Source organism: Pantherophis guttatus, chromosome 10 (assembly GCF_059756535.1).
Source record: "Pantherophis guttatus breed Tessera chromosome 10, ASM5975653v1, whole genome shotgun sequence".
In the NCBI taxonomy this organism is placed as follows: domain Eukaryota; kingdom Metazoa; phylum Chordata; class Lepidosauria; order Squamata; family Colubridae; genus Pantherophis; species Pantherophis guttatus.
Window position 1 is genome coordinate 7,896,115 of NC_142072.1, and position 11,920 is coordinate 7,908,034.

The window sequence follows — 11,920 nt, forward strand, 5'->3', positions numbered from 1 at the left end:
CATGGGTTTTCTATCCAGCCCCTACTATCATTGGCCTCCCCCATAAAGGATTCTTTTTTTTTTTTTTTTTTAAAGAGAGAGTCCTGGATATTAATGCTCAAACTTACATGGAATTATTAACTAAAAATAGATCCCTACATTGGTTGACTAAGAATAAAACTATTTTTCAATCTGAAAAATAGTTTTGAAACTGAAACTGACACAATCTCTAAGAAGGGCCTATAATATTTAAGTAATTGGACTCCAGGACCAAATAGTTGTCCATACTACTGACCAAATAGTTCCACCAGTAGTTGTCCATACTACTGTTTAGATCAGGAGTCGGCAAACTTAAACATTCAAAGAGCTACAAAGGTCCTAACCGGAAGCCCCCATTCAATTCTGGAGCTGACCGGAAGTCTGGTTCCCCCATCATAATCTCGTTCTAGTGTGACGTCCTTTTTCCGCTGACCGGAAGTCTGGTTCCCCCACCATGGGGTCTCCTCCTAGCGCGGCATCCTTTTTCCTCTACTTGTCCTAACTGAAAGCCCTATCAATTGTGGAGCTGACCAACAACAGGGAGCCGCAGCAGAGGGATGAAAGAGCCACATGCGGCTCCAGAGCTGCGAGTTGCTGACCCCTGGTTTAGATATTTAAAAGAGGTCCTTGAAAGCTGGCAAGAGCCTCTTAAAACACCTCTCCCCCAATGATAATGAAAAGAAATCAAAGGAACTAAAATAAGGAAATCAAAAGATGGGACTGAGATAAAATAATTGTATGATAAAAACAAAAATCAGACAAAGAGATAACCAAAGAAATAAAGAGCCTTGGTAGTACAGGGGTTTAAGGCACCCTGTTATTAAGCTGGTTATTAAGACCAGCTGCCTGCAATTACTGCAGGGTTCGAATCTCGCCAAGGCTCAAGGTTGACTCAGCCTTCCATCCTTTCTAAGGTAGGTGAAATGAGGACCCAGTTTGTGGGGGCAATAAGCTGACTTTGTATAAATATACAAAAGGATGAAGGCTATTGCTGAGCACATTGTAAGCCGCCCTGAGTCTTCGGAGAAGGGCGGCATATAAATCAAATTAAAAAAAAAAAGTTCTTAACTACAAATGGCCTTTCAGGAACTCTCTACTTTGTTTATCATCAGATAAATTGGAACGTGATGTTTCATCAATATTTTCTTGCAGGTCAAGTTCGTTCTCAGCAAAATTAGATACAGCATGAAAGAATGTTTCAGTTGGCACCAGATATTTCCTTGTGGAGAACGAATCCTTCTGACCTTTCCCAACTGATAAGATAATTTGAAGGCATCATCAATTGCTGCTTTCAGTTTGGCCAGTCTGGCTTGTGCTGATATATATATCAATAAAGGTCCATCCTTAACCTGCATATTCATATATACTTTTTCATCCAGGGAAGGAAACCTCAAGCTGAGAAAAATGAAGCTGTCCTTCGTGAGTGCTGCTTTGTTGATTTCTGTGCTCAGCACAGATGCCCAGGTGAGAGGAAACCTGAATTTTAGAAAAAAATAATAATAACAGAAGAGAAGAGAAGAAAATAACAGAGTAGGAAGGGACCTTGGAGGTCTTCTATTCCAACCCCCTGCTTAGACATGAAACCCTAAACCACTTCAGATAAATGGTTATCCAACATCTTCTTAAAAACTTGTTGCAAGATTCACAACTTCTGGAGGCAAGTTGTTCCACTGATTAATTGTTCTAATTGTCAGGCAATTTCTCCTTAGTTCTAAGTTGCTTCTCTCCTTGATTAGTTTCCACCTGTTGCTACTTGTCCTGCCTTCAGGTGCTTTGGAGAATAGCTTGACTCCCTCTTGTTTGTGGCAACCCCTGAGATATTGGAAGACTGCTATCATGTCTCTCCTAGTCCTTCTTTTCATCAAACTAGACATACCCAATTCCTGCAAACATTCTTCGTATGTTTTAGCCTCTAGTCCCCTAATCATCTTTGTTGCTCTTCTCTGCACTCTTTCTAGAGTCTCCGCATCTTTTTGTGTGTGTGTGTGTGGGATGAGGGATGATAGAGAAACCCGCTGTCGTTCAAACTCTGTGGGTTAATCCCAGACAAAACAGATTTTGGGTCCTACTGAAATCTTAGACATAACAGATAGAGTTGTATGAACCCTATTCAAATACATATATTTTTTTCTAAATCGAATCGGACCGTCCTATTGCATGCCACAATTTTTCAAAGCGATTTGAATGACTCGATTAATATTGATGGTTTGAATCAAATCAACGATTCTATTCCGACCGGGCTCTGTTTTGCACAACTTTACAACAAGCTTTGTAGCTTGTAACGATATTAAAGTTACACATTGCATTAAAATGTGTTTTGCCTGGTTTGGGCTTCCTATCGCATGGAAAGCCAGGCTGTGATAAGAGCAATAGTTTTCATTGACTTTGGTTATGTTTAGTCCATTTAAATATTTTGCTCCCTTCCGTCAATAGATTTATTGCTTCTCCTACATTTTATAATGTAGATTTCAGTGTGACCGTGTGTGTCAGGCTAAAATGCAAGTGTGTAAAGTGTGATTATTGTTTTTCACTACAGCATTATGGCCCAGATCATCCACCTCCAGTAAGTAAAAGAGTTTCTTGTTTTAATATATTTTGATATTTCTGAATGCTGTCGGAACTCATCTGGCCGAGCTGGAAAACAAGATTTTCCATTTTCAGCCTTCCATCCTTTCGAGGTAGGTAAAATGAGGACCCGGATTGTGGGGGCAATAAACTGACTTTGTATAAAAAAAGAGCACCGCTTTAGGGGGGCCGAAAGCCCTACTAAGCAGGTATATACAAAAGTATGAAGGCTATTGCTTAACACATTGTAAGCTGCCCTGAGTCTCCGGAGAAGGGCGGCATATAAATCGAACCAATAAATAAATAAAAATCACACCGTCGCAAAGGGGCAGGCGGTTTGTCAAATTCTGACTTTGTTCCAATGTGGCACAACCAAGACTCATTTCTTCCCCACCCAAAGGCTCTTCATGGTCAGAACTGAGCCCCAGAGAAATAACATTAGTTTTATTCATTAGGAATTTCTCACCCATCATTTTAGGAGAAACACAGCTCCCAGAACCTTCCCTTCCCATGCAAATGACATTAAGGGCAGCCATATGTGGGCCTCCTCTGAATCCACTCTGCGGCCCATCCTTCTCTTGGTTGGAGAAATACCAGGTTTATCAATGTATTTTTGAATTTCTGTAGATGTACTCTGAGCCCCAGGCCAAGACCTACAGTGTTTCCTCAAATTATGATCCACAGGTCCCTGTTCCCGTAAGTACAGTATGATCTTTTCTTTTCCCTTTCGTTCTTTCTTTCTTCATCTTTTTTTTTGTTTTTGAAGATGCTTCCAGTTCCACTGATTTCCCAACAACCCATTTCAAATGCTTCTCACCTGAGAGAGTTGTGGGGTTAAGACAACGGCTGGGAAAACTAGTCACAATTCAACCCCATTGTATCCCAAAGAGCTGTTGATCAAATGGATGACACAATAACGTTTTTTCATCTAGGTCAAAGTCCCTATTTTATTTATAGAGAAATGTATTAAGTTATTTGAGGGCATTTATTTATTTAGAAAATATACCATATTTTGAAATTAAGCAATATAGTGAAGGAATCCATAGTTGTTTGCTATTTCAACCAGATACCCAAGAGAGCCTAGATGTACACGAAGCTTGGTTTCAGAAAGATTTAAACAACTTGTTAACGCAACTGTGCATTTATGTTCTTCTTTAGTTATTTGATTAAATGCATTTTTATTGTTAAAATGTATTGTTTTTAGGTCTGGGAGCCTTGTTTAATCTTTTAAAGATTGCCCGCTTGTGGAGTTGTATATTTATTTGTGTTAAGTTAAAAAGTCCCTGCCTTTTATATGGGGGTGTGAAATATTAGAAAGTTTAGGGGGAATAAATGTTATGTATATGCATAGATATAGGATTGTAGAATGCAGATTTGTGGGTATCTTTTTATCATTTTAAATAATTTATGCGTATGTATGTATGTATGTACTGTATGTACGTACAGTAGTGGCCAAAATTGTGGAAACCTTTTGGGAAAAGCGTATTTTCTAAAACTAGCTAACAACAATATTTTTGGGGGGAGTAGTACCATAAAATTATATATCAATGGAAAGATAATTTAATCAAAAATGTAATGCAATAACTTTTATGAAGGATTTGCTATTAGAATAGCAGTTACAATATAAAGAAGAAAAGTGAAACACATAGAAAAACAAGATATATAAAAATTATCACCGTGTCAGTTAATACTTAGTTGAGTAATCTTTTGCATGAATTACGGCCTTACAACATTTTCCCATGGAGTAAACCAAGTCTTTTAGTTCTGCAGCTGTTATAATGTGAAACCAAGATTGAATGATTGCTTCTATTAACTGGGTTTTATTGCTGGGTCGCTTCTGACTAATAATAATAATAATAATAACTTTATTGTCATTGTATGTGTATACATAGTATACCCATACAACAAAATTCACTTAACACCTAAAGACCAGGTCCAACACACATAACAATCCCCAAACACACTCCCATCCACCACAAATTCCCCACCCCCTAAACCATCCAAACATCCACACAACAGACCAAGTAATGCTGTCCAACAGCTCACTGATGGTGGCCCTTTAGTTCATTGTTGAGTGCAATTATAGCTCTGGGATAAAAAACTATTCAGAAAACGTGTGGTCCGAGTTTTAATTGTTCTGTATCTTCACCTCATTCTGAAAAGCAATCCTGGGCTTATATTTTATTATATAACTGATTTGAGGGTGAAAGCCACTGGGAGGAGATACATCTACGGCAGGGGTGGGTTCTAATATTTTTTACTACTGGTTCTGTGGGCGTGGCTTATTTTGTGGGTGTGGCTTAGAGGTCATGTGACTAGGTGGGCGTGGCTAGCTGGTCATGTGACCGGGTGGCCATGGCTATGTGTATAGGGACTACTCAGAGGGCTGAAAAGAGTCATTTCTGGAAGGTCCTCGCACTTACGACCCGACTCATTTGTTTGCTTTTAACACTGATCAGCTGTAGAGTGGCCCTTTGAAGCCCCGCGGCAAGAGTTTAAACAGGTTTTTTCCCTCTAGCCATCAGTTGGGACTCGGGAGGCAGCAATAGATTGGGAGTGGGGCCAAATAAAGGGTAAGAATAACGTGGGAGGGCGGGGGGGGGGAGAACCGGTTCGGTGACGTCATATCGTCACCGCTACTGGCTCAGCCGAACCGGACCGAACCGGGAGGAACCCACCACTGATCTATGGGCTTCAATATGGCTGGTGGGTTTCTTTTAATGTGGATTGTGGGAAACAAACAAGATCAGTGTCTATATCTTGTACTTTGGTTGTTGTTGTTTTTTTCTCTTCTGCAGCAACAGTCTAACTATAATCATCCACCTAATCCTGTCATGGAGAGCTATTATGATTCAGTTCCCCATGCACACTATACACAACCTTTGCCTGCTGACTCTGTTCCTGCTGCTCCTCCTAGTCCTCAATATTATGCTGGCCCTGCATCATTTCCCCCTCAACAAGTTTCCTCTACTGCCTATGCACAAAGTGCCAGTGCTCCCCTTGCACCACAAGTCCCTTGTGCTGGTGCACCACAAGCCCCTTGTGCTGGTGCACCACGTGCCCCTAGTGTACCACGTGCCCCTTGTGCCTGTGCACAACATGCCGCTGCCACTGGTGTACCACGTGCCCCTTGTGCCTGTGCACAACGTGCCCCTGCCACTGGTGTACCACATGCCCCTTATCCCTATGCACCGCGTGCCCCTGCTGCTGGGGTACCACGTGTCCCTGCTGCTGGTGCCAAACGTTCTCCTTGTCCCTGTGCCTCACGTGCTCCTGCTGCTGGTGCACCACATGCCCCTTGTCCCTGTGCACATCGTGCTCCTGCTGCTGGTGTACCACGTGCCCCTGCCACCAGTGTACCACGTGCCCCTTGTGCCTGTGCACGTGGCCCTTGTGCCTGTTCACAACGTGCCCCTGCTACTGGTGTACCACGTGCCCCTTGTGCCTGTGTTCGTGCCCCTTGTGCCTGTGCACGTGTCTCTGCCGCCGGTGCACCACGTGCCCCTGCAAAACGTGTTTCTGCACAATATACTCGTGCTGCTTTGCCACATCTTGGGCCTTCCGCCTCCCTTTCATCCAATGCTAAACTCCCTGGAACATCTGAATTGCCTGTCTCTGAAGGACCTGAGTCTGCTGCCTCTGGAACACCTGGCAACCCTGGAGAAAAGACTTCTGCCTCCACAGATCAGGTAAGTATGGAAGTGTACCAATTTTTGAAGGTCTATTCTTTTGAAGGTGGGAAAAGGGTTCTTCTTTCTGCCTTGTAGCTTAGTCTTGGTTTGATTAGAATACAACAAGATCCTCTGCCTTTAAATTAAATCTCTTAATAGCAAAGGATTATTTTTTTTTTAGCTTTTTATTGTGGCCAGAGACCAAATTAAAATACACATAGAAGGGGAGTATATTTTACAAATATAGATAGATCATGTGACAGTACACCATCTACTGCCTCAGATACAATCTGTACTGTCAATACTAGTGATCCTCTGCCGTAGAGGTTTCCCTGCCACCTTTGGAGTTATATTGGAGTCTGTGTCCTGGAGTAGGAAATAAAGGCTGAACAGATCAGGTGGACCAGGGAATCTCTGGGAAATAGGAGAAATGAATCTTGATCTTATGTCTCGGTAGTGGGGACATACGAATGTAATGTGGAACAGAGATTCCAGGGATCGGCCATCACATGTACAATAGATGGATTTTACTCCCCCCGAGAGCCTATAATAGCAAAGGATTCTAATAATTATTTGCAACGAAAAAAAAAAAAAGTGACTGCCCACTGATGAATCTGCTACCAATTGCATCCTCAACCATTAACAAAAAATGGTTTGCACCTGGGGTACAAAACAAATTTGTTCTTCTTGTGCTATTTGTCAATAGCACAATGTAGGTTGCTCTATTCCTACCACTCCAGGATCCCATCCCCCACTGTGGGGCGCCATTGTGCACATTCAAATGAACTTCATACAACTGCCCGAATGCTGTTCGTATGAATATGTGCTTGTCCAAATTTTTGTTTGTGCTGCTGTCTCCTGTTTCTTTATTTGGGACTCATTTTAGGACAAGATTCGTTTTATGACAAACCTAAGAAATATTTACCGACATTTTCACTACTTTGTTCCAGGAGTAATTACTTTTCCCCCCCCTAGTACTGATTCCTCATCTTTCACCTATCACCTTCAATTAGAATCCCAGGGAAATACTTCTTTCATAAAAATTGTCCTAAATCTTTATCTTTCTTTTATCTTTTATTAGATTTATATACCACCCTTCTCCTTTCAGACTCAGGGCGGTGAACAGCCAAAATAAAAACATTTGTACACAAAAGTTAAAATAATTTTAAAAATAATTAAATGAAATTTGGCCCATAATTTAAAACATTTCAATTAAAAATCAGTATCAAACTTTAAAACCAACATAGAATCAGGCCAGCCCGGCTAACTGAAAAATGTAAGTTTTAAGGGCCCGACAAAAAGTCCGGAGGTCTGGGATCACTCGTATCTCTGGGAGTAGGTGCCACAGAGGGTAGGTGCCACCACAGAGAAGGCTCTCCCCCTGGGGGTCGCCAGCCGACATTGTCTGGCTGACAGCACCCTGAGGAGGCCCTCTCTGTGGGAGCGAACCGGCCGGTGTGAGGCAATTGGTGGCAGAAGGCGGTCCTGTAAGTACCCCGGCCCTAAGCCATGGAGCACTTTAAAGGTGGTAACCAACACCTTGAAGTGCACCTGGAAGTCCACCGGAAGCCAATGCAGCTTGCGCAGGAGAGGTGTCACGTGGGAGCGCCCCATCACTCCCATAATCCCCCGCACGGCCGCATTTTGCACCAGTTGGAGCCTCCGGGTGCACCCCAAGGGGAGCCCCATGTAGAGAGCGTTACAATAGTCCAGACGAGAAGTGACGAGTAAATGTTTTCTATAAATCAGAAAGTTGTTCTCCCCAGAACGAACAACTTCTTCCAACCTCTTACACTGATGAGAATTTTCACATTTCCTTTTCCAGACATCTCAGACATCTTCCCTGAACAAACCTCAGGTGAGGGTTCCTGTTGCAAGCAGCACCTCATTTTTCCTTTGCAGTCTTTGGCTACCAAGCCAAAAACTCCATTTGATACCATGTCTTTTGGGAACATTTTTAATACAGCCTGATAAATCCAAGTAATTGCTGGGCTTTGCCCTTTTATAAGAAATGATGTCTGATGAAATGGTATTTCAGGGTATGTTGATAACATCTATTCTTCTTTTAGTCTCCAAAAGATATAGCACTTAGCAATAGCACTTAGACTTATATACCGCTTCACAGTGCTTTCCAGCCCTCTCTAAGCGGTTTACAGACTCAGCCTATTGCCCCCAGCAAACTGGGTCCTCATTTTACGACCTGGGAAGGATGGAAGGCTGAGTCAACCTTGAGCCTGGTGAGATTCGATCTGCCAAATTGCAGGCAGCCGGCAGTCAGTAGAAGTAGCCTGCAATACTGCATTCTAACCACTGCACCACTGTGACTCCTATACTGTATAATTGAGCTAGTGAGCAATTTCATTTTCTATTCCTGGGGAAATACCTTTGGGTGAGTCTAGTTGATTGGGAGAATAGGTAATGGTGTACAGCAGGGGTGGAACTAACTTACCTTCACTACTGGTTTGCAAATGTGAGTGCACGTACCTCCTCCATGCATGCATAGAGCCTTCTGCATATGCACGGAGGGTCAAAAATGGGATGTGATGACGTCCAGGTGTGTGAGCGGAGCCCTCTGCCACCAGCACTAAATCCGGCTGAATTTTACTACTGGTGTACAGGTAGAGAGTCACTTTGGTGACTCTCTACCTGAGAGAATAGAAACACTGAGCTAGAAACTAGGAGACTGTGAGTTTGAGTCCTGCCTTAGGCATGAAGCTAGGTGGGTGATTTTGGGCCAGTCCCTCTCTCTCTCAACTTCAGGAAGGAGCCAATGGCAAAACTGAAAAACCATGCAAAGAAAACTACAGGGTTTAGTACAGGCAATGGCCAGGAGTCAAAACTCAAAGGCAGAAAACAAAATGTAGGTAGTCCTTGTTTCACGTGCACTTGCTCAGTGGCTGTTCAAAGGTCCACATGTTTACAGATATTGTCTCATGGTTCAGTCACACAACCATCATTTGTGGCCTTTGTTAGCAACTTCTGACAAGCATAGTCTGCGGGGAAAATGGCAGGAGGTATTAAATGGCATTCATGAGATTATGGGATGCTACCACAATGTGGGATTCCTCTAACCCTCGCAGTTAGAACTTCCACAGCAGCTGTTGTAAATCTGTGTGCTCATATGATGATGTGCCTTACTATGCGTTGTTTAGCATTAGAGTGTTCTGACCCAGCTCCCGAAATACGACAAACCCTCTGAAGTTAACTCAATGAATCCTTTATTAGGAATGTCAGCAGCCCCAGCAAAAAGTTTCTCTCTCAACACAGGCTAACAAGTGCTTCCATCTGGGAGATGAATAGTTGTCTTCATCTCTGCCCTTTACCTTTTATCCCCAGAGCTAGGGTGGGGCTTCACTAGCAGCGGTGGCTCTTCCTTCCCAAGGATTGGCCCATAGATTTCCACTGCTCTCCTCTCCTCTGCCTTCTGCACATCCGCGCGTCAGGCACTGGGCCCAGCTGTTCCTCCTCTTCCTCATCAGCCACCTCCAAACCTGGGGGCTGTTGACTCTCCATTTGAGGGCTGACGGATGGCCCAGGCTCCGCCTCTCTCTCTCTCTCTGCCAGCTCCATTCCCTCTTCCCCCTCGGAGCTCTTAGGTTGCCTTGGTGCTGACCCTGACTCCCATGCCTTCTCCACATCTGATTCAGCTGCTGGAGGGGCTAGTGGCTGACAAGCCACAACACAGAATTCCTCATCCCAATTACCATTGGTAAACGAGGACAGTCCATATTAATGCTGTGATTGCTATGGACTGAACATTTCCTTCAGTTTTCTTTAGGAAATATTAGTCAGCTCAGGGGTGAAATCCTACCAGTTTGGACCAGTTCGGGCAAACCGCTAGGGATTATGGGCATCAGTTCACTGAACCAATAGTAATTACTCCTCCTTTGCCCCACCCACACCTGGCCAGTTGCCGCTCACCTCTTCTGGCCACTCGATATTCCACAGAATTCAATGTTAAATGCAGCAGAGAGAATGCTAACTTTTCTCCCTCCATTCAGAATGGAACTGCTGCAGCCTGTCCCTTTTAAGGTAGTCCCCAGGAGGGAGGGGGACAGGGGGGAGCAGCTGGAATGGAGCCATTTTTGTGAAAGGCAGGATAATGGGGAAGGGGATTTTCCTGCCCGTCATCCATTCCTCAATCTCAGCACAGACTGAGGGAAGGATGGTAGGCCGGAATATTCCCCTCCTCATTTTCCTGCCATTTGCGACAAGGAGTGGCTGGGAGGGGAGGCGCCGGTGCGGAGCCCCTTGATATGAGTGATGCCGAGTTGGCCACGCCCACCCACTCACATGACCTCCCCCCAACAAACCACACCCACAGAACTGGTAGGGGAAATTTTTTAATTTCACCCCTAACTGAGCTCTTCTAAGCTATATAAGGATATGTTTATTAAGGCATTAAATACCAATATCCATATGCTTCATATTTTTCCATGAGTGCTTATGCACAGGATCCGTATGGCTACAATTGCAGAGGGTGGAAGAGTTATGTCAATTGTGCATTGCCTCATTTATATCTCTTGCCTCTTTTGGAATTGTCTAAAGCTGCTCTAAAGGATATTCTAGAGTTGCATCAATTTACCAAACAATGGAATATAATTAATCCACATCATGTCTATTGTAAGAATTAAACAATGCACTTTTACTAATAATATCCATAATAGAATGAACACTCCCGTTATTTCGCACTGAATTACTTTTTGTTTTTTATTTTTCCAGGAAGTAGAAATCAAAGCATCTCACTAGGAATACGTAGCCCAGTGAGTATGGATGCCACTCTTTGTTTTAATAAAGATTTAGGTTCTATAGATTTCTCCAGGATTTATGATAAATTCCTTTTTGATATGTAGATTATCTGGGGTGATTCTCTTCGAGGGTAAAGGGAGACTGAACACAAAATTCTGAAATATTAGCTGTCTTCAGTTATGAAATGGGTAAAAATCAATTGCCTACTCTTTTTTATGTCAACTATTTCTTGTTCACTCATCTTCTGTTTTCTAGATCTACGAACTACATTTCCGGAGAGTAAAACCAGCGTCCACCTTCCACACTTTCTCTTTCCAGCTTCCATAATTTCTTCCTAATCAATAATCAAAGGGAAATTGCCACTTTCATCTAAGAAGGGCTCCAGCAATCATATGATTTCGAGGCAGTTTCTCTTAATTGTGAATACTGGAATCTTTACAAGAATAAACACTTACAAATAAATATATGCAGCATCATTACGGAGTGTTGTCTTTATCATTGTGCTCAGGGGTGGGTTCTACTTACCTTTACTACCAGTTTGCAACGGGGCCGCGCACACGCTTCTGCGCATGCGCAGAAGCTTTCTGATGACATTGAGGTTGGAGGGCGGAGCCTCCCACCGGTTTTACTACAGGTTCTTGCGAACTGGTCTGAAGCGGGGGCAACCTACCACTAATTGTGCTCTGAAAATTATTTTTTCCCAATATTATAGTGACATTAGGGTTTCTAAAAGGGAGAGGTAGAGATAGATAGATAGATAGATAGATAGATAGATAGATAGATAGACAGAAATAGATAGATAGATAGATAGATAGATAGATAGATAGATAGATGATAGATAGATAGATAGATAGATAGATAGATAGATAGATAGATAGATAGATGATAGATAGACAGAAATAGATAGATAGATAGAT

The 11,920-nt window shown here is 42.9% G+C and overlaps 1 protein-coding gene across 3 annotated transcripts; it reads left to right on the top strand.

The window, feature by feature from the left end:
- The first annotated feature begins 1,375 nt into the window (after window positions 1–1,375).
- Window positions 1,376–11,479, top strand: LOC117669267 (uncharacterized). Of its 3 annotated transcripts, none has more exons than XR_004592399.3 (7): window positions 1,376–1,482; window positions 2,555–2,581; window positions 3,211–3,279; window positions 5,382–6,272; window positions 8,080–8,112; window positions 10,977–11,017; window positions 11,259–11,479. XR_004592399.3 is itself a non-coding variant. In XM_034423566.3 (6 exons), the coding sequence occupies exons 1-5, from the start codon at window positions 1,475–1,477 to the stop codon at window positions 10,981–10,983; spliced, it is 1,002 nt and encodes a 333-aa protein (XP_034279457.2). In that variant the 5' UTR covers window positions 1,376–1,474; the 3' UTR covers window positions 10,984–11,017; window positions 11,259–11,479. The 3 variants fall into 3 exon arrangements, 1 of the variants encoding a protein (XP_034279457.2); XR_004592400.3 differs by having other exon boundaries at window positions 8,089–8,112; XM_034423566.3 differs by lacking the exon at window positions 8,080–8,112.
- Window positions 11,480–11,920: the final 441 nt, after the last annotated feature.